The following is a 23,533-nucleotide window of genomic DNA, read 5'->3' as shown; positions in this document are numbered from 1 at the left end:
AACATACCTCAGAAATTCCCTGCCGTTGATCTAGACAACACGTCGGAAATTCGTTTCGTTGTGGTTTACTTTATCTACAAATTGGTGAAGTACCTTTTGTTTGATTATTGTTGATGGCTTTCGCTGCTTTTTTGGATTTTCCCTTTTGACTTTTCACTCGGTTTAGATAGACTGTTGGTTATTTTGACCTGGACTGATAGTTTACTATTTTCTAGTTTACAAAATGGCTGACTCTGTAATTAGAAGGTGTGTTAAAGGATGCAAGACTCGAATGCCTAAGGCCTCGCTTGATCCTCACTCAATATGTAAAAGTTGCAGAGGGCATGAATGTACCTTTACTGACAGATGCAATGAATGTGAGTCTTTATCTGATAGAGAGTGGAAGGAGTTTGATGGCTATGTTAAGTGATTAGAGAAGGACAGGCTTAGGGGAGCTAGATCTGCTAGTGTTCTTTCTAATAGATCTTCCGATAGTTATGTTCCTTCTAATGTGCTTGATACTAATATTTCTATTCCTAATCCTAAGGCAGTAGTATCAGACCCCGCTAAGGTGTCGGAGGTAAGTGAGCCTTCTTTGGAGGATGTGTTGGCTGCAATTTCAGCCTTTGGTGCACTAGTGCAATCCCTTACTTCGGAAAAAGAAGTGATGTGGGGGGGGGGGGGGGGCAATGTGTGGGTTGCAACGCAAGTTTGTGAATACAGTAGTGATAGTGAAATGGAGGGAGCGTCCGTTCGTGTCTATCATACTCCTAGCCCGGAACCTCTTCCATGCTCCCCAACCCCTGGGAGAAGGAAAGGCGAAGGAAGATGAGAGACATTAAACAACGAACGGACGTCCCATCGAGTGATCCTATTGACGCATCCCAGGATGCTCCCCCTCGCCGCAGGAAAGGCGAAATGAGGAAGTGTTTGTCCTCTTCGGAGGATGCAAGACCTAGATGCGGTTGGAGTCAACATCTTCTTTCAAGGCCTCTCAAGAGACGTAGGTCTCCTGCTAAGTTCCAGCAACCATCCTGCAGTAACTTGAGCTCGCCGGAAGTTTTTCTTTCGGAGGAAGACGACGTGTCAGCGCCTAAGCAGTCGCATAGGGCACATAGTTCGTCGGAGAAAGAGGACGCACGCTTTACTTCTGTACACGCTTCTCCCCCTCCCCAGGATTGGGAGATGTCGTAAGGGCTTTCTCCTCCTCTTGGCCAGACAACCCCAGTAGACGCTCCCTTGCAGCGATCAGAACACAGTTCAGGTAGCGATAGGAATTGCGACGCCCCCTAGCAGCAGTCTGGATGCGCCGCAAGCGTCAGACCTTTCAGAGCTAAAGAGGTCAATTACGTCCCTGTTTGATGCCTACAAGTCACAAAAGAAAGAACCGAAGGATATCAAGAGGCCAAGGAAAGGAACCAGATCTAACCAAGGCGCGATCGGCCAGCGAGTTACTTCAGCACTCAGTGACGCTCCCTCACAGCGATCGGAACGCGTTACGGGAAACGACAAGGTTCTGGATGCTCCCTCGCGCCATGCTGGACGCATACAGCAGGCTGGACACATGCGATCAGGACGTTTCCCCGCAGCATGGTAGACGCTCGGTTGTCTCTCCCTCGCGGCATGCTTGACGCGCAGTTAACGCTCCCTCGCGGCATGCTGGACGTATGCGAGCAGGACATTCCCTCGCAGCACGCTGGACGCAGTGTTGACGCTTCCTCGCAGCATGATGGACGCTTCACAAGCATGACTCTCCCTGGAAACATGCGGGATGTTGGCAGGACGCACGCAAGCGTGACGCTTTCTCACAACTTCCTGGAATCATGCATTATGTTCCATCACAGCATGATGAAAACATGCTGGACGACGAGAATCGACAGGATGAGGCGTGTGTTTCTCCTACTCATTCTACTCCGGAGATCGCTGTCCCCTTCGATGAAATTTCAGAAGGGGAAACACAGGAAACGCTTCACGCAGCTGATCTTAAGAGATTGCTGGTGGTTCTAGCGGAGTTATATCCGGAGGACTTTACACAGGCTTTGCCTCAAAGCCCGCCCTCGCAGTTTTTGAAGGGCAGACCCCAGAAACCTTCCTCGTTCAAGAAAACGGTTCTTGCCAGATCAGTCAAGAGAGCTTTCTTAACTCTTAATGAATGAGTGGATTGCCAAGAGAAAGGATCTAGAGAAGACCTCCTTTTCCTTTCCCCCTACTAGACTGGCCTCCAGATCCAGTGTGTGGTATGAGACTGGGGAGGTTCTCGGTTTGAGAGTTCCTGCCTCCTCCCAGGGGGACTTCTCCAGACTCGTTGACACCTCACGTAGGTCAGCCATGACCAAGTCGAAGGTAATGTGGACCACGTCAGAGATGGATCACTTCCTGAAGGGAATCTTTAGAACTATAGAAGTCTTCAGCCTGATGGACTGGACTCTCGGAGCCCTCGCGGAGGTCACAGATCCAAAGAACGAGGCACAGATGCATCTGATTGCCTGTCTTGATAAGGCGGTGAGGGATGGGTCCGTCGAACTCTTCCCCCTTTTCATGGTAGGAGTTATTAAGAAGAGGTGTATGTTGTGTTCCTTCCTGTCGTCAGGATTGACCCTTGCTCAGAAATCAGAGCTATTGTATGCTCCTTTGGGTAACCATCTCTTCCTTTCTGATTTAGTGAAGGACTTGTCAGCAGCTCTTGCGCAACAAGCGACGCAAGACTTTATCACCAGGACTGCCAAGAAAGTCCTCCCGGCTAGCTTTTTAGCCAGGAAGCAAAAGGAAGCTCCTCCCACTCGCCAGCCCTTACGAGAGGGAATCGGAGAATTGCTGATGGAGGACAACCTTGTAAATTCTCAAAGCAGCAACCTAAAACAAGGAAGTGAGCTCTGCAACCTCCAGACACAAGTGGGAGCCAGGTTATCCCACTATTGGCAAGAGTGGAGCCAAAGGGGGGCGGACGACTGGACAATCGATGTTTTGAAGGAGGGTTACAAGATCCCCTTCCTGAGAAGGCCTCGTCTTTCGTCAGAACCCTTAAAGTTGACAGCAACATACTCAGGGAACAAGGCAGCAGCTCTTCAAGAGCAAGTCAACCTAATGCTGTCAAAAGCAGTACGTCCCTAGGGTTCAAGAAGAACTACTCTGACGCAGGTCATACAAGCAGGTGTTTAGAAGCGTCAAACAACCTTCACCACCCTTTACCTGCAAGACGGGACCCACAGGAACATGGAGACATTCTCTAATGGCCCTGTGGTGGCTGCACAACATCTCAGGCTCCTTGATGGATAAGTAGCAGAAGTTACCTGGGATTAAATCTAGGATGAATTATTATTATTATTATTATTACTTGCTAAGCTACAACCCTATTTGGAAAAGCAGGATGCTATAATTCCAGGGGCCACAACTGGGAAAATAGCCCAGTTTGGAAAGGAAACAGTGAAAAATGAAATATTTTAAGAGTAGTAACAACGCTAAAATAAATATTTCCTATATTAACGATAAAAACTTTAACAAAACAAGAGGAAGAAAAATTAGGTAGAATAATGTGCCCGAGTGTACCCTCAAGCAAGAGAACTCTAACCCAAGACAGTGGAAGACCATGGTACAGAGGCTATGGCACTACCCAAGACTAAGAGAACAATGGTTTGAATTTGGAGGGTCCTTCTCCTAGAAGAGCTGCTTACCATAACTAAAGAGTCTCTTCTACACTTACCAAGAGTAAAGTAGGCCCTGAACAATTTGAGGGAAGAAAAATTCTTTGGAAATCTCAGTGTTGTCAGGTGTATGAGGATAGAGGAGATTCTGTAAAAAAATAGGCCAGACTATTCGTTGTAGGTATAGGTGTAGGCAAAATGAAAGAACTGTAACCAGAGAGAAGGTTCCAATGTAGTACTATCTGGCCAGTCAAAGGACCCGATAACTCGCTAGCGGTAGTATCTCTACGGGTGGCTGGTGCTCTGACCAACTTACTACCTATAAAAGGATGATTGGCTCTTTCTTTCTTTCATCTTCCTCTTTTTTTGGAAACAGCACCTATGGTACTCTGCAAGGTAAAACCATTTCCCTTGTGTAACCTGGTATAGAAATATATATTTGTTGCGTCCTCAAACCCCCTGGTGAGGTGGGATTGGGTAACATCTGTGGTTGGTTCAAAGATTCCTTCGTTTCTGAGAATTCTTACCTAGACTAGTCACACTGCTAGTATCACACAGTCACACAGATTGCTCAGGCCGCTAAAGCGAGCTATTGTACATAGGTTTTAGCGAGGTGTTAGGATTTTCCCCTCTTATATGCGTGTAGCATTAACTGGGAAACCCCGGGTCAAAAGACGCCCAGTTTTATAGGACTTCCATCCACCTTAGGGGCGAGTCTTTCTTGTTAGAGTGGAAGCGTTTGTATTTAGTGTCAGAACAAATAACAAATTTAAATTAATTTTTATTTTTCCTAACGATGCAAACCTTGAGCTCTTTTATAGAAATTTGGCCCACCAATACCAATGCCCTGTGAGCCCTGCCTGCAATCAAAGGTGACGAGACAATTCCGGTGTGTATGTCTGTGAATGGGGTAGCTGGTACTACCCCTACCCCCAGTTACACCATGCTAAACATATTATGGATAGTCTTCCAGCTATGCCCAGAATATATTCCCCAATACAGTGCTCAAGGTTTGTATTGTCAGGGAAAATACAAATTACTTTAAATTTGTCATTTTTTCATGTACTGTACTGTATTATATATGTATATACTGTATATATATTCTCTTTACACTGTGCCTGGTGCCTTTTATATTTTATTATGTTTAGTGCTTTGAAAGGTTATTAGTTGTGCCTTAAGCAGTACAGTATAGTACATTTAACTAAATTATGCCAAAACCTCTAAAGATTATTCTCTGTGTGTTGAACTGTGTCCTATGTCGTTGCTTATTCATTGTATGTGCTAGTTATTACAGGTAACTCACTCAAGCTATACATAGAATTTGATAATAAAAGATGTGTAACCATCTCCTTTTACCAGTTTTGTATTTACTGTAACCAATCTTTCCAGTTGGTTTAGCAAAGGCTAGGACTAGTCTGGTCAAAGATTTTGTTGTTGTTCTTTCTAACACTCTTATCGCAAGCAAAAAATGAGGATAGGCCAACTCTTATCTGGAAATATCTGGCAACATTTCACCAGCTGTACCATATTCATTCGTAGATTGTTGAAAATAATGTTGTCATCGTAATATCCTCGGAATGGTATGCTAAGAGAAATGAGAATACTGTGCAGTATATGGGTGTACATAAATAAACGCATACAGTTCCAATAAGAAATAAGTCCATATCCACACTCAGTTGGTTTTGTTGAAAACAAAAGCAGTACTGTACTCTTAAATGAAAAAAGTCATGTAACATGGAGTACCCCCAAATAAAAGGCATAGATACCACAAAGTCCATATATAGTACTGTAGATTGTAACACAAGTAACTTAATAGTATGTCTGGAGATCAATCCAAGAGGAAATTGAAACTGGTTAATCTGCTTATATTAGCCTAATCAATTTCACAAAGTTTTTTTTTTATAATTTCCATAGCCTTATTAGTCTTTAAGACATCACAATTATTTCGTTTCCATTTTAATGCTGTATTATAACATTAGTATGAAGCATCAAGCTTTTTCTACATGTCACTTTGTAATGATTGAAAATTCAACTTCTTATACAGTACTGTACTGCCATAGGTCTACATAATGCTTATAGCATTAATTATCTGTGACAGTACAAACTGAAAATAAAACTTCTTACTGTTGATAATCCTGCATTTTTCAATATTAATCTTACCCGATAATCATGTAGCTGTCAACTCCGTTGCCCGACAGAATTCTACGGAAGGGATACGCCAGCGATCACTATACTAGAAGGGGGTGTACTCACCAGCGCCACCTGTGGCCAGGTACTGCAGTACTTCTTGTTGCCACCACCTCAATTTTTCCTCTGTCGTGCTTCCGGCAAGACCTACATGGATACGCTTATAATTTTGGAGTCTTGTTCACGGTTTTTGGTGAAGTATTGCTCTAAGATTTCAGCTTTCGCTATACTGGAAACTTGTCTCTTAGCTTAGATAGCTTTTATATTGATTTGATTAAGCCCAGGGGAGAAGCAATGTCGAAGGGCAAAAGGGTTCGGCAGGCCTTGATCGGCGCACAGCAGTATCCTCGGTGGTTGCGGGCGTATCTTACAGAGATCGTCACTTCCACTCTCAGACGATTGAGCCTTTATTTTCCTCGTCTGCAGAAGAATTTTCGGGGAGAAAACGCTGGACTCAGGTCTCAAGACCTCTTAAGCGTAAAGTCCAGACCACACGAGTTCAACAGCCCGGATGTAGTCATTGGGCTAGCTCTGACTCGCCGCAGTCATCAGGTGACTGCACGCCTCCTAAGAGAGGTAAGGCGATGCCTCAACAGACCTCAACTTCTGTTAAGGCTTTGCCTCAACAGACCTCATCGTCTGTTGATCCCAAGATGGCTTTGCTGCAGTCCATGCAGTCGCAGCTTTCGGTCTTAATGCGTGAGTTTCAGGCAGAGAAGGTTACACCTCCTCCTGCGAGCGCTCCTCCTCCTCTACGCAGTCCAGTCTGCCAGACGTACGAAGTTGAGGTTCCTCAAGCTACCTCCATGCGTGAGCTACCGCGTTGGGAGTTGCCAGATGCCAGCGTTGTGCAGCAACCTCCACCTTCCTTGAGGCAGGAACCTCTTACCACGTGACAACCTCCTCAACAATGGGGACAGGAGTCTTTTGCCTTACAACCTCCTCTTCCTTTGAGGCAAGAGTTTCTTGCAGTAAGACCATCCTCGAGGCAGCAACCTCTTGAGGTACGACAACCTCTACCATCCTTGAGGCAGCCACCTCAGCTCTCGCAGCTGCTACCTCCACTTTCCTCGAGGCGAGAACCTCAACTCTCGAGGCAAGCACCTCAAGAACCTCAACTCGTGAGACAGGAGCCGCTTTCTGCGCAGCCGCCACCTCAACTCTCGCAGCTCACACCTCAAGAACCTCAACTCGTGAGACAGGAATCTCTTACTGCGCAGCCACCTCTACCCTTGAAGCAAGCGCAACTCTTGAGACAGGAACCTCATGCAATGAGTCAGCCACCTCAACGCATGCATCTACCACCTTCTCCTCTACTTGACCAGTCTTTGCAGCCTGAACCTCAGGTTTTACTACAGTCGCCTCTCACCACGCTTGCTCCCCAGACTTCCGCAGAGCCTCCTTCTTCCCAGCCTCATGACTTTGTCATTACCAGCCCTCATCCTCTTCAACAGAGACTTGAGGATGAGTCCGCTAGTGTTTATGCACCCGCTTGTCAGGATTCTGTCGTTCAGCATACCGCTGTAACTTTACCTCTCGCTTCTCAACACTCAGGTGATGAGGTTTCTGAGGAGGAAGCTGCGCACCTGGATGATCCCTCTTCTGACGTGGAGGAACCCAAGTCGTTACCACCCTCCATTGACTTTCGCAAGGTCCTGGCTCTTTTCAGAGAGGTTTACCCGGATCATTTTGTTTCTGCTACCCCTCGCTCTCCTCCATCAGAGTTTTCTCTAGGCATGCAACCTGTTAAGTCGGCCTACACTAAGCTCGTCTTCGCTAGATCCTCTAAGAGAGCTTTGAGAATGTTAGGGGATTGGTTGCAGTCCAAACAGCAACTAGGGAAGACTTCATTTATGTTTCCTCCTACTAAGCTGACTTCTAAGGCGGGCGTATGGTATGCCACAGGAGAGGAACCAGGCTTGGGAATCCCTGCCTCTGCCCAGACTGACTTCTCAAGTTTGGTTGACTCTCCACGAAGATCGGCTATGAGGCGCTCTAAAGTCTGCTGGACTTTTTCTGACTTAGACCACTTCTTAAAGGGTGTCTTTCGCGCCTTTGAGATTTTTAATTTTCTCGACTGGTGCCTGGGGGCCTTGAGCAAGAAGACTGCCCCTTCTGACAAGGACTCGGCCATGCTTATAATGTCCTGTATGGATAAAGCAATTCGCGATGGTTCCGGCGAACTTGCCTCCATGTTTGTTTCGGGAGTACTCAAGAAAAGGGAACAACTTTGCACCTTCCTTTCCACTGGTATCACCTCTTGTCAAAGGTCTCAGTTACTTTTTGCTCCGCTTTCTAAGTTCCTGTTTCCTGAGGAGCTTATCAAGGAATTGTCTGCGGCCCTTATTCAGAAGGACACTCATGACCTTGTGGCCTCTTCAGCACGTAAGGCTAAGGTTACTCCTTCAGTTCCTAGAACTTACCGCACCCCAGTGGCCGATACTCCTGCTACAAGATTTATTCCGCCCTTTCGTGGCAGAGCCCCCAGCCGAGGAAGTACCCGTCCAGACGGTTTCAGGGGCAGGTCTAAGAAAGGTCCCAAGCCTTCGAAAGGCAAACATTGACTCTCCTCCTCTCCAGACAGCAGTAGGAGCCAGACTCAAGATCTTCTGGCAAGCTTGGGAAAGAAGAGGTGCAGACGACCAGTCTGTCAAGTGGCTAAGGGAGGGTTACAGGATACCATTCTGCCGCAATCCCCCTCTGACCACTTCTCCCATCAACCTCTCTCCCAACTACAAGGAAAAGGACAAGAGGCTAGCGTTACACCAGGAGATGTCGCTCCTGTTACAGAAGAAGGCAGTGGTGATAGTCCGGGACCATCAATCCCCGGGCTTCTACAACCGTCTCTTTCTGGTGGCCAAGAAGACAGGAGGTTGGAGACCGGTGCTGGACGTCAGTGCGCTCAATGCTTATGTCACCAAGCAGACGTTCACTATGGAGACGACGAAGTCGGTCCTAGCAGCGGTCAGGCAGGAGGACTGGATGGTCTCGTTGGATCTGAAAGACGCTTACTTTCACGTTCCTATTCATCCAGACTCCCAACCTTTCCTGAGATTCGTTTTTGGAAAGGTTGTGTACCAATTCCAAGCCCTGTGTTTTGGCCTAAGCACAGCGCCTATGGTGTTTACGCGACTGATGAAGAATATTGCAAAATTCCTCCACTTGGCGGACATCAGAGCCTCCCTTTATTTAGACGACTGGCTGTTAAGAGCCCCCACAAGTCGTCGCTGTCTGGAGAGTCTCAACTGGACTTTGGACTTGATCAAGGAACTGGGTCTTTTGGTCAACTTAGAAAAGTCCCAGCTTATTCCCTCCCAAACCATCGTTTACCTGGGAATGGAGATTCGGAGTCAAGCTTTTCGGGCTTTTCCGTCGGCCCCAAGAATCAACCAAGCCCTAGAGTGCATTCTGAGCATGCTGAAGAGGAACAGATGCTCGGTGAGACAGTGGATGAGTCTAACAGGGACCCTGTCATCGTTAGCCCTGTTCACCGAGTTAGGGAGACTCCACCTCCGCCCCCTTCAATTCCATCTAGCAGCTCACTGGGACAAGGATTTGACGCTCGAAGCGGTCTCTATTCCTGTTACCAAAGAGATGAAGACTACTCTCATGTGGTGGAAGACCAACATCCTTCTCAAGGAGGGTCTATCGTTAGCGATTCAGACCCCCAATCTTCATCTCTTTTCGGACGCATCAGACTCGGGCTGGGGCGCGACCTTGGACGGACAGGAATGCTCGGGAACATGGAACAAGGAACAGGAAACGCTTCACATCAACTGCAAGGAGTTGCTGGCAGTTCATCTGGCCTTAATGAACTTCAAGTCCCTCCTGCTAAACAAGGTGGTGGAGGTGAACTCCGACAACACCACAGCCTTGGCATACATCTCCAAGCAGGGAGGGACCCATTCGAGGAAGCTGTACGAGATAGCAAGGGACCTCCTCATTTGTTCAAGAAGTCTAAACCTCACACTGGTAACGAGGTTCATTCAGGGCAATATGAACGTCTTGGCAGATCGCCTCAGCAGGAAAGATCAAGTCATCCCCACGGAATGGACCCTTCACAAGAGCGTGTGCAACAAACTTTGGACCTTGTGGGGTCAGCCAACGATAGATCTGTTCGCCACCTCCATGACCAAGAGGCTCCCTTTGTACTGTTCCCCAGTTCCAGACCCAGCAGCAGTTCACGTGGATGCTTTTCTGCTGGATTGGTCCCATCTCGACCTATATGCATTCCCGCCGTTCAAGATCATCAACAGAGTCATTCAGAAGTTCGTCTCTCACGAAGGGACACGGCTGACGCTGGTTGCTCCCCTTTGGCCTGCAAGAGAATGGTTCACAGAGGTACTACAATGGCTGGTCGACGTTCCCAGGACTCTCCCTCTAAGAGTGGACCTTCTACGTCAACCTCACGTAAAGAAGGTACACCCAAACCTCCACGCTCTTCGTCTGAATGCCTTCAGACTGTCGAAAGACTCGCTAGAGCTAGAGGCTTTTCGAAGGAGGCAGCCAGAGCGATTGCCAGAGCAAGGAGGATATCCACTCGTAGAGTCTATCAATCCAAGTGGGAAGTCTTCCGAAGCTGGTGCAGAGCCAATGCAGTTTCCTCTACCAATACCTCTGTAACCCAAGTTGCTGACTTCCTGTTACATCTTAGGAATGTTAGATCTCTTTCGGCTCCTACGATTAAAGGGTACAGAAGTATGTTGGCTTCAGTTCTCCGCCACAGAGGTTTGGATCTTTCCTCCAACAAGGATCTACAAGACATCCTTAAATCTTTCGAGACTTCTAAAGAACGTCGTTTGTCCACTCCAGGCTGGAATCTAGACGTAGTCTTAAGGTTCCTTATGTCTCCTAGGTTCGAACCTCTCCAGTCAGCTTCCTTCAAAGACCTTACTCTCAAAACTCTTTTCCTCGTCTGCCTTGCGACAGCCAAAAGAGTTAGTGAGGTTCACGCCTTCAGCAGGAACATAGGATTCACATCCGAATCAGCAACATGTTCTTTACAGCTCGGATTTTTAGCTAAAAATGAACTTCCTTCACGTCCTTGGCCTAGATCGTTCGAAATTCCTAGCCTTTCCAACATGGTGGGTAACGAACTAGAGAGAGTTCTTTGCCCTGTCAGAGCTCTGAAATACTATCTTAAAAGGTCAAAACCTATACGAGGACAATCAGAGGCCTTATGGTGTGCCATCAAGAAACCTTCGATGCCTATGTCCAAAAACGCAGTTTCGTATTATATAAGGCTTCTGATTAGAGAAGCTCATTCTCACATGAAGGATGAAGACCTTGCTTTGCTGAAGGTAAGGACCCACGAAGTGGGAGCTGTAGCTACTTCGTTGGCCTTTAAACAGAACCGTTCTCTGCAGAGTATTATGGATGCAACTTATTGGAGGAGCAAGTCAGTGTTTGCATCATTTTATCTCAAAGATGTCCAGTCTCTTTACGAGAACTGCTACACCCTGGGACCATTCGTAGCAGCGAGTGCAGTAGTAGGTGAAGGCTCAGCCACTACATTCCCTTAATCCCATAACCTTTTTTAACCTTTCTCTTGAATGCTTTTATTGTTGTTTTTTGGGTTGTTACGGTAGGCTAAGAAGCCTTCCGCATCCTGGTTGATTTGGCGGGTGGTCAATTCGTTCTTGAGAAGCGCCTAGGTTAGAGGTTGTGTAGAGGTCCTTTAGTATGGGTTGCAGCCCTTTATACTTCAGCACCTTAGGGTTGTTCAGCCTCCTAAGAGGAACGCTGCGCTCAGTAAGGAAGACGAACTTATTAAAGGCAGAGTAATGGTTCAAGTCGACTTCCTTACCAGGTACTTATAATTTCATTGTTATTTTGAATAACTGATAATATGAAATACGGGATACTTAGCTTCCTGATATACATGTACACTGGTTTTCACCCACCTCCCTGGGTGTGAATCAGCTACATGATTATCGGGTAAGATTAATATTGAAAAATGTTATTTTCATTAGTAAAATAAATTTTTGAATATACTTACCCGATAATCATGATTTAATTGACCCACCCTTCCTCCCCATAGAGAACCAGTGGACCGAGGAAAAATTGAGGTGGTGTCAACAAGAAGTACTGCAGTACCTGGCCACAGGTGGCGCTGGTGAGTACACCCCCTTCTAGTATAGTGATCGCTGGCGTATCCCTTCCGTAGAATTCTGTCGGGCAACGGAGTTGACAGCTACATGATTATCGGGTAAGTATATTCAAAAATTTATTTTACTAATGAAAATAACATTTTTATAGTATTTGTCATTATATTGTATCAGAGTTATGGTAATTTGGTTGATTTTATGTTAGCATTACTTTTGCTTTAATGACTGTACCACTCATGGTTTTGACATTTAAGTTGGAATCTAATGAGTATTAAGAATACCATCCATTCAGAGATGAATTTATAAATTGTTCAAGGATATCTTGTAAAAAATTATTTTTTTGTATATGATACTGAAATAGGTACAGTTGTTCCTACAAAAATACAAACCATCATTTTTTTATTTAGGCGTATCTTCCGGTGTGAGGCGGAAGCTGTCGTTGAGGCTTGGTAACATGTATGTTAACAGCTGTCAAGCAGGTGAGTTATGGGCCTGCCCAGCATGCATGCTGTAACCCTGCCACTTTTTCTTCAGCCGCCGTTGTGGATATCCATCATGATCAGCAGTCTGCCCTGGCTTTCGTGCTGTTCACGCTTTTACATGAGTATAATTGTTACTGATTGCTTACTTAATTTTCTATTTATCTTTGCTTTTTATGAAATATAAGATTTTGCCACTGAAAAGTTTTAGTGACCAGTGGCGGTATGTGGCAAAAGTTAGGATGCGTGGACGATTTATGTCATCTTTCTTGATCCCCATCAGTAATGTATTGTTCTTTTTGTAGGATTCATGTATAGACCTGCTTTGCCCTGCTCTTAAGTGTTCATCTTGGTCACTTTCCCAATGGGAGAGGCTTGTGAGGAAGAGAAAGAAGGTTATGAAACATTCTCTTTTTTTTTCCTTGTGTGGAAATACTGTACAGTAGTCCTCTTTGACTTTGAAAAATATCTTTGTTACCTTTCTTCCTCCATCCTAGATTGATTCAGTTGATTCTCCTCGACAAACTACTATGGCTTCTGGGTGCATGGGAACTATGCATAAGAAGGGAGGTGATCTATACGCATACCCAGCGTGTGGAACTCCTGGCACACGTAGAGTTCTTCTCTGGTGAAAACCATTCTAGGCCTGCTCTCAGAGCTAGATTACCTGTGCAGTATTGCATGGATATTATTTTTGATTATTATAAGCCCAAGAGCTCTAAAGGAAAAGCGGCCAAGTGCGGAACCAAAATACTGCAGAGGTAATGAATAAACTATAAATGAGAAAGAATAGAAAATAATATATTACAAGATCAGTAACAACATTAAATAGGTTAAGTTTTATATAAACTATGAAATGAGACCGATGATAACCTGTTTAATAGAAAAGCATTTGTAATAAGTTTGTACAGTACTTCCAAAATTCTACCAGTTTAACTACCAGATCAGATTGATCATTTCACTATCTGGTCTGAAGTAAAATTTCTAGAATACTGTGTAGTATTGATCCATATTATGGAGAATGGAAGATTGTGAAATTAATTTCATATCTAGTAGCAAAGGATGGGTAGGAATATGAAAATATTGTGCAACAGTCACAAAGAACTAACTGAACAATAGTGCTGGAGATTAATATCTAGAATTTGATAGATTGTAAGTTTTAATCTAACAAATTAAGATGAGAGTCAATAGCTAAAGATCCGACAAAACAATATTTAAAACATGGCAGCCTATTGGAAATGTCTTGTAGTGGCTGCAACCTTACCATTCTTGTGAGGTAAGGAAGGGTGTGGGGGTATTGTGGGCGCTTATATAAGTCTACCTGCTGAGCCATTAGCAGCCATTGCCTGGCCTTTCTTGGGCTTAGCTTGTGTGGAGAGGGGCTTGCCCACTGATCTTATAAAAATATGGTCACCCTTTAGGGTATTGTCCCTGTCCCTTGCCTTTACCATTCATGAGCGACCTTTAAAAGAAGAATAAACAAATTTCATACTGATGAACTGACCACCAAAAATCTTAGACTTTCTCAATATGTAAATTAGAAGACTTTCTCAAGAAGCAATTTTGTTTGTACAATTGAAAGGAGAAACAATATGTTTTTTCAAGAAGTAAACTAGCGATCAAGAATCATACCTAGAATTTAAATGAGATGTGTAAAGTTGAAGAAAAATTATCAATAAAATTATCTGTATGTTGAGGAACCACTGTCTTTGACTTTCATAATATTATGTTGAGAATTTTGTTAGGGCTCAACTTCATCCCGAATAAATTTTAGCTAGATCTCTAATAAAGGATTCATCAGCCACAGGTCACCAATCAAGGTCATTCTTGATTATTCTTGGTAACCCATCATTTGGCTTGCTTGTGGACCACTTATCTTCAGCCATATTGTCTCCAGGAGTATCTGTATTGGTTCCTATATGAATACAATCCATCGTTTTCTACTTAGGAGAATAGATAACAGCAAAGCTGGAACAATTATAATTATAATTAGAATTATAACGAGATGTAAACAACCAACAGGTAGTTACCTATTGGTAGCAGGGAGGCGACTGGCTCCCGCTGGCTCACTGACAACTCACTTAGATTTCAGCTGTTGGTCAGTCCACACCTCTCACTAGCAGGAACTACTTCAGGCAGAATTTTGCCATTTCTTTATATTTTTCTCTTTCCAGCTTGTTAGCTTAATTGAAGATGCCGCCCTTTATGCGGAAATGTCTGGGAGTGGCACCCAAGTACTACATTACTCTCATGAATACCCTATATGTAGATCCTTATCAGTTGTGTCCTCCATGCTGAGGACCATCCTCCTAGCAAGAGCAGTACAGCAGGATAAGGAAGAAGTAGCCTAAGAGAGATTCTTCTCCTTTGGGAGTCATCCTCTGAGTCGAAGAAGGCCCTGACATCTTCTTCCATTCCTGTTACTCTTCCGCCTGACTTTTCTATTGTCGTCCTCTAGGGGCCAATCAAGTAACAGTGGTGGCCTTTTAATTGTAGGGTAATCCTTGGGACAAAGGGTTCTGTCCATTTCCCCTAGCAAAACAGTAGGACCTCCTCCACAGGGGAATCCTCTTTGTTTTAGAGGTCTGATGCTCTTTGTATGCTGTTGCTCTCCTGAGGCTTCCAAGGTTTCCCTTCAGAAGAGAAACTTCAGCAAGCCCTCACCTCCAGACGCCTTCCAGAGGTCATCGTCCTGCTAGCGTATGCCTAGGAGTTTCTCGTCATTACCCTGACACCGGCAGAGGTCCTTCCTAGTCAGAGCCTCTGCTCCATCCTTATGATGATTTGACGTCTTTTCAATGAGCAGAGTACCCTTGCCCTTCCAGGAGTTCTCCAGCAGAGCATTGCTCTACGGAATGTACACACCTTGTTGCATTGCAACCTTGGCATGATCCTTCCTCTTTGGAGAATGATCCTGGACCTACCCCTCAGATGTGGTGTCTTTCTTCCTCAAATAATGACACGCCACCCAAACAACCTTCTAGGACTTCAGCAACCCGACCTTTTATCACTGCATTCTTCCAAGAATGTGTACAGTTTCCGTTTCATAGCTCCTTTGCAAGTTGGCAAAAGAGCCTCACTTCTGGGCTCTGGACAACTGGGTGGAGCTATCAGTAAGATTCATTCTAAGCAAGTGGAATGTAATTACCAATAAGCTCAGTTGCCAGGGTCATGTGGTAGGAGTGGAGTGGTTGCTTTGTCCTCTAGCAGTGAAGAAGCTGCTGACTTTGTGAGGTTCCCTGTTTATTGACCTGTTTGCCACAAAGCTCAACAAGCTTTAGGTACTGTTCATGTATCCTGGACCCCACAGTAGCTATAGAGGATGTCTTCCAACACCGATGAGATGCCCTCAATACTAATGGTTTTCTGCCGTTTTGCCTGATATGAAGGATTACCAACAGAAGCCTGATTACACCATTTCCCAGAATGACCCTGGTGGTTCCCAAATGACCACAAGCAGAATGGTACCTAGACCTGCTTCTGACAGAGAAACTTCCCTCATGTCCTAATCTGCTTTGCCAACCTCACATGTAGAGATTCCACAGCTCACTGACATCCCTGTCTCTTCAGGGATAGAGACAATCCAGCATCTCCACCAAGATATAAGCTTTCCGCAAGGTAGTTTGAAGGAGATATCTGGATATCTCTTGAAATCATCTGCTGCGATCTTATCAAGCAAAGTGGGCCAGAGCCTATGCAATGGATTTTCTCGTTGACCTTTGCTGGAAGAAGCTACTTTCAGTTGCAGCGGTGAAAGGCTATTGTTCAGCCTTGAGCCAAGTCTTCTGACTGAAGGGTTATCGCTCAATCTTGAGCCAAGTCTTCCGACTGAAGGGTTTAGACCTTTTATCTTCATTGGAATTGTCCATGCTCAGACCACTTTAGTGAGATGAAACCAAAGTCCTTAGGTTCCCAAGAAGGGAACCATGTGGGCCTCTACAACAACCATCTGAGAATTACCTCTTGGTGTTAGCCTCTGCAAAGAGAGAGAGGGCAAACTTTACGGTATTTCCCATGTTTTATCTCATTCCGAAAGATTGATAAAGGCCTCTTTTACCTTTCATTGCAGAGTTCATGGTGAAAACTTAGAATCCTTCAGTTGAGGACTTCATGTTTGAGTCTTTCTCCAACCCTTCCCTTTTGGATGGGAAGAACAGTTCAGATGATTTGTTTGTCTTGTCAGGATGAAAAATATTTTAAAGAAGCCATTTCCTTCTAGCTTTGTGAAACGAATAAAAGGGCTTATCTCCAAGCAGAGAATCCTACTGATTCAGCTCCAGTACAAGCCCATGAAGTCAAAGGAATTTGCTTGATGCTTCCTTTTAGAAAGAACCTGTCAGTGGAGCAAGTATTGAAGGCAGGAGTCTGAAAACATCAGACCTTTTCAGCCGCTATCTACAGGACAACTTTATACCCACAGGTTTTTAGACACATTTTCACTGGGATATATGGTAGCTGCTCAACAGGTTGTTTAGCATACCTGGCTCTTTATGGGACAAGAGGCATCTGATCTTAGATAACGGTCGCAACCTTAGAGACTTGGATTAAAGATAGAGTGTCTGACCCTTTTTCTTCCTTTTCTCCTCCTCTCTTTGGGGGAAGTGGTTATCCCATTATTTGCTGGGTCACATGGTGTAGAAGTATCTCCACCACCCTCTTTTACGAGGGGGAGGATGATTTGTATGCGGAACCCATTACTTTATTGGCCCTACATTAATAGTATCTTTACAGGATATGAGGTTTTTACATGACCCTCTCTCCATAGACAGAAACCTAGCCTAATCTCCGAAATCTTTATCTCAAGTTAAAAGTGGAAGGAGTCAACACCCCACTATTCTCTGCTTGGGCTGAAGATACTCCTAAATAAAGGACTCACATTTGTTTATATTGGGGAAAAAATTTGTTTTTTTCTGCACCTTTTTATACAAAACAAACTTAGTTATTTTGTACAGTATTGTACTGTCATATTGAGTAATTTTTGACTTTGTCTATGTTTGAAATGCAATAATAGGAAAATGAAATGTAACTTTTAGGTTTTGATCTCATGATATAGTATGTGTACAATTAAAAGTCATAGATTTGGTAGGAATACAGTAAAAGGTTTAACTATCGTAAGGCCTAATGTAGTAGCGACAATAGAAAATGCTTATAGGGGTTTATAGGGTGTTCATTTTTATAATTTTTTTTAAAGGGTCAATCTGTGTTAAGTTGTGAGTCTTAGAACCAGTTAATGACTTGACAATAGGATTGATTTTATTAGCCAGATCACTTGAATAAGAGTATCCCTTTAGTTGAGATATGTGATTATAATGTGTATGGAGGACTGTACTACTTTAGCCAGTAGAATCATAAGCACTAACAGAGTGAATGTACTGTAGTTGAAAGGGTTTCGAAAAATTATTGACCTTAGAATGGTAACATTCATTACGGGAATGTAGTGGAAAGATCGCATAAAATTAAGTTGGGGGAATTGGCTTAGAGTGTGGTGTCCAGTGGGTGATAGGAAAAAGACTAAAGAACTCAATGATTGAGATCATTTGGACATGTAAGGAGACTACTGTATCATGATGGCAGACAGTCAGAAAAGCAGTAAATATGGAAATGCAGGACAATGACCTGTTGGAGGGTCCATAAAAATATGGAAAAATTAAAGAAATGAAAACATGTAGTAAGGAGTCCATAAGACTAAGTATGATGTGAGAGAAAGCTGATATAAATGCTGTAGTGTCAAGTCTAACCCCCTAAATGGAAAAGGTGTCATGAAATTTGTATGATGTTGATGATGATGTATATTAGGTATATTAGTTGTATTTATTAGTTAGTATACTTCTTTTTGAACAAATAATATGAAATGAATGAAGGAAAATGTTCTGATTTCAACATGCATTCTTGAAGGGGATGTATTACCATGTATCTTGATTTGTACCATCTCTTAATTGCACATGCATTTATCCACTTGCTATTCTTTATCTTTGAAAGTATACAGTACAGTATTTTCCTTGTCTGTTTATATATTTTTTTGCATCATTTTCATTATTGCTCAATTGTTATTATGTGCCTTTGCAGATTTTGTGTCTCCAGCGATGAGCAGCAACATGTCACGGAAACGTAGCCATGCGGAAGCTCTGGTACCTGCCGTGGAAAAAAAACATGTGTTCCCACTAGCACCCATTGCACCACCACTTAAAAAACCAGTAAGACCACTAATGTATTTAGCATTTTCCTTCTCACCAATTGATTGCAATCCAGCTTTTTCACTGTTCTTAAGTTGAAACTTTTCTACAGTACTGTAGATACTTTTCATGTGGAAAATTGTTATGCCTTTTGTTAATAAGGCAGAACATGTTAAGAGATGAATTTTTATGAAATATTTAATAGTTTATAGTTGAATTTAGATACAGAAAAATGGTAGGAATATTTTGGTACCTAACTTCTATTTGAAAATTATGGAATTCAAATGGAATATTTTCTGGTTACTTGACGAATTTGATAAAGACCATATTCATGCTTGTGACTTGAATAAGCTGGTTTTTTTCAACTTGGGAGATTTAATGTTGATTACTTATGTTTAAATTAGTAATGTACCATAATTTAGTTGTACATGGTGTATTTCTCATCTTCATTTTTTTTTTCTATTTTTTAATTTTTTTGTGGTGTTGCATTTTAAGTGTTATGTACAGTATTGTAAATACAAACTTAAAGTCAGCTTAATTGGAGATGTCATATTCCTGCAATTTAGGAGTCAATTGTGATTATTTTGCTAATTTTTTTTTTCTTTTTTTTTTGTTATAGTTTATGTAGATATAATGTAACACCAATAACTGTTGTTTTACTGGTGAATTGATAGTTGACAGCAGAATGCTTTATAGTGTAATAGTTCTGCCTCAAATGTTGTATAGTTTTATTAAGAAAATGTGATATCAGTACAAATTTTAATTCAATTGGTGTGTAAATTGATATGTATAAAATTGAGGTACTTTTTGATATGAATAAAAATGATTGCTGTACAATTTTCGGATGACTAAATATTCAATTGTCAATTTTATTGTGGCTCTTATAACTTGTCTTCATGGGTTTTTACTATCACTAGACTTTTTAGGCCCTACCCATTCTGTTTTTATAATAACTACAAAAAGCAAAAAAAAATCTGAATTAGGAAAAAAATAGAATATTGATTTTGCTGGTGCACTCTGGAAGACAGCTATGCTGAAACTGAGTCAACAGTACTGTAGCTACCTTTATCTAAGCAGGATTAGGGCTATAGGTGATATGTATATAGAGTAGTACAAATTGTAGCAAGTTTGAGATTTTTGCTTTCCAAATTCATTCTTTGTCTGTGTAAGAAAATTCTTAAATTTTTTGTACAATGTTTGATTTGTTCAAATTGAAATATCTTGCGTAACTGGAATACATACCTACGCTGTTTATTAGGGGTATTACTTTCGGCAAAACTGAAAGGACGAGCCAATAAGATTTAGTGAGGGTTAACCACCCATCCTGGAGGGGGTGGTTAGTTTGCTACTACTCTCACACATGTGATTGAGCTCATTTTGCTTTTGTCTCATGGGGAACAGTCGTTGCCACTCTTCATCCTCGCCAGATATTTGGACTGCCATTAATGCTTTTATCGCTTTCTCTGTTTCCCTTCTTCAACACCGAGACAAAGTTCTGAAACTTTGCCAAGATCTGGGGATCATGGTAAATCTCGAAAAGTCCTCCCTGCCTCCCACGCAAAGACTGGTATACCTAGTTATGATTTTAAACACCAATCTCCACAAAGCCGTCCCATCAGACAACAGGATAATGATGCTGAGAAAGGTCACAAGACCCTTTCACAGACGAGAAGAACTTCCAGCTCAGACGTGGCTATGTCTCCTCTGGGACCTATTATCTCTGGCCCCTCTAGTTCCCAACGGCCGCCTCAGGATTCGATCTTTCCAGGGGTGACTCAAGTCCAGGTGGAATTAAGCCTTAAACTCCTTGGACGCCCTGATCCCCATGGGACCAGCGGAACAGACACCTCAAATGGTGGGTTTCAGACGAGAATCTGCGAAAGGGCATAGATCTTCTTGTCCTCCCCCCAGATTAAAAAGGATTGGTGGCCCATGTGCTGCTCTACACAACCTCAGGCCTGTGGTCAGTCAGAAAAATACCTCCACATATATCTCCTAGAGACGAAAGCTGTCTTTCTGTCCCTTCAACTGTTCCATCAGTTCCATCAGTTCCTGGCAGACCACTCAGTGGTGCTGATGAGCGACAACACCACGGTAGTGGCTTACATCGACAAACAAGGAGGTATCTTTTCGCAGCCTCTATCCCATCTAGCAGTAGAGATACTGAGATGGGCCGAGATTCACTTTATACCACTATCGGCACGCTTCATTCTCGGCAAGAGGAATGTGCTGGCTGACAACTTGAGCAGAGCATCTCAGATAGTGAGTATCGACTGGTCTTTGGATCATCTAGTAGCCAACAAAGTGCTGACTTTGTGGGGTTCTCCGACTGTGGAGATCCTCGCAACGGCCCTGAATTTCAGGGCCCTGTTGTACAGCTCCCCAGTCCCAGACCCCAAGGCTCTCTGGCAAGATGCATTCCAACAACGTTGGGACAACTTCGACGTTTACGCCTTTCCCCCGTTCTGTCTGATGAGGAGGGTACTCAACAAGGCCAGAACATCAGTCAACCTCTCAATGATCCTCATAGCTCCGTTATGGCATCATGCGGAATGGTTTCCGGATCTTCTGCAACTCCTGACAGAGTCTCCAAGGGAACTCCCTCCATGACACGATCTACTCAGACAACCATGTGCCAACATTTTCTACAAAGCTGTAGCTTCGTTACGACTTCACGCCAGGAGACTATCCAGTATCTCCTTACTCAGAGATGATTTTCGCAACAAGTTGCAAGCAGGATTTCTGGATACCTGAGGAAGTCATCAGCAGCAGTCTACCAGGTAAATGGAAAGTCTTATGTGGTTTGTTGTCTAGGAAGGGGTATCTCTCCTCTCAGTACCACTATTCCAGCAATAGCGGAGTTCCTCTTGTATTTGCGTGAAGAAATGTGCCTTTCAGTCTCAGCGGTAAAAGGCTATTTCTCAGCCTTAACCTCACCCTTATGCTGAATGGAATGGACATTTCCTCATCGCTAGAACCTTTCTTACTCATATGGAGTTACGATCTTACCTGTCCTCGGTTGGAAGACGGTGTTCCTGCAAGCTTTGGCCAAATGAGTTGGTGAACTTCATGTCTCTCAAACGACAATGCCCATTCAAGGGGATGTAGAAAGGTAACATTCCTCTTCTTCCCTGAGTTTGTTGCTAAGACTCAAAATCCGTGAGTGGTGGAGCCCCGATTCGACGTCTTCCGGATTTCGAGTCTCTGCTCTGTAACAGATGACCCTGATCATCTCTTACTCTGTCCAGTAAGATGTTTGAGGCTTTACCTCAAAAGAACAGCAGCAGCCCATTCCCGTTTGCCTTCTCTTTTCATCAGCACAGGGAGGAACAAAAGGAGGGTCGCCAAGAATACCATCTCTGCTTAGATTTGCAGGGTCATAGATCATGCCCTGAATCCAGATCCTCTTCCTTCACATCGTCCCAGAGCCTGCGATGTCAGGGGGTTAGCTACATCCCTGGCCTTCAAAAGAAACTTTTCAGTGACGCAGGTTCTACAAGCTGAGGTGAGGAAACGTCAAAATACGTTCACAGCCCACTACCTGCAAGACGTGACCCACAGGAGGCTTGATGCCTTCTCTATCGGCGCTGTGGTGGCTGCTCAACAGCTGGTATGAAACCTCAAGGTCCTTATTGGACAAGTAGCAGAAGGTTGAGGGCACTGTTACCCAGTTTTTAGTCTGTGTGAATCTAATGGTATGACTGACTTATTCTTTTCTTCATCTTCCCCTCTCTTGGGGAAAGCTGCAGCCTGGATTCTCTGCATAAGCTGACCTCAAACCACTGCCGGTAAACCATGCTTCCTTGTGTACCTAGTATTTAGTCAGTGCTGTTGCATATCCATACTGTGGCGAGCTGGTATTGGGAAAGTCTTGATTATAACAGGTTTTCCTAGAAAGACTCTGAATAACTTTTACCTACATAGTCACAATGCTTATCTCAACACACAGCTTGCGTAGGCTGCAGACCTTGCGTAGGAAGGTTTAGCGAGGTGTAGGGACTTCTTATTTTTGGTACTTACCTATTCAAAATAAGGAGCCCGGGATAGCCAAAAAGTCAGTTTGGCAGGGACGTCCATTCTCGTAATGGGCGAGTCACCCCTAATAAATAGCGTATGTTTGTATTCCAGTTACGGAACAAATGACAAATTTGGAGATAATTTGTATTTTTCCTTACAATACAAACCTTTAGCTATTAATACAAACTTACCCGCCAACCCCATCCCCCTTAAAGTCCTACTTCCAAGCAAAGTGAGCTCAATCTCAGATGTATGAGTGGGAAGGGTAGCTAACTACCCCCTTCTCCCCTGCTAACTAGCTGGATGGGTAGTTAATCCTCACTAAATTTTAATGGCTCGTCCTTTCAGCTTCGCCGAAAGTAATATCCTGGTAAATAGCTAAAGGTTTATATCGTTAGGAAAAATACAAATTGCCTCCAAATTTGTCATGTTTGATCTCTTTGACTGCTGTAGTGATTTGAGTTTATTTATTTAATATACAAGTTATGCTACTGTATACCTGAGATGTCTTTTAAAAATAAAGATATTTGTGTGTGTGTATTGCACAGTGCAGTATGATATAGTTTACTCAAAATATGGTAGAATGAAAGATTTAAAACAGTTTCTCAGGATAGATTAATTATGAAAAAAAATTTAAAAGACTCTCAATAGACCGATATTTTTGTGCAGTTGAAGAACAAGACTGGATGTGTTTCTCAAATGTAAATTTGCAGTCGAGAATCATACCTAGACCTCTGGATTTTTCTTGAATGATTGTTGAATTATTATACTTCATATTTATAAAGATTGTGATAATCTAAAAACCAGAAATGGACACTCAAAAAGAAAATGGGAATTTCAAAGAAGTATAACTACAAATAGTGAAAATAAAGATTGCGGGAAAGCAGACAGATATCAAAGATGAAATAGTCAAATAGTCAAGACATGATATGAGAAAAATGGTGTATTTG

At 43.3% G+C, this 23,533-nt stretch overlaps 1 protein-coding gene across 5 annotated transcripts in view; it reads left to right on the top strand.

The window, feature by feature from the left end:
• LOC137632465 (choline-phosphate cytidylyltransferase A-like) overlaps positions 1 to 23,533 on the top strand; it is a 225,513-nt gene that overhangs the window by 131,122 nt on the left and 70,858 nt on the right. For 3 of the 5 annotated variants that reach the window (XM_068364403.1, XM_068364405.1, XM_068364401.1), the window contains exon 2: positions 18,460 to 18,587. In XM_068364403.1, the coding sequence (XP_068220504.1) occupies positions 18,477 to 18,587 (111 nt within the window). In that variant the 5' untranslated portion in view covers positions 18,460 to 18,476. Of the gene's footprint in view, positions 1 to 12,321; positions 12,394 to 18,459; positions 18,588 to 23,533 lie in introns of all 5 variants that reach the window. The other 2 variants (XM_068364400.1, XM_068364402.1) reach the window with 1 other exon arrangement.

This window comes from Palaemon carinicauda, chromosome 41, assembly GCF_036898095.1.
Source record: "Palaemon carinicauda isolate YSFRI2023 chromosome 41, ASM3689809v2, whole genome shotgun sequence".
NCBI classification, from domain to species: Eukaryota; Metazoa; Arthropoda; class Malacostraca; order Decapoda; family Palaemonidae; genus Palaemon; species Palaemon carinicauda.
Note: the sequence above shows the minus strand (reverse complement) of the source record. Positions and strands in the feature narration are given on the sequence as shown.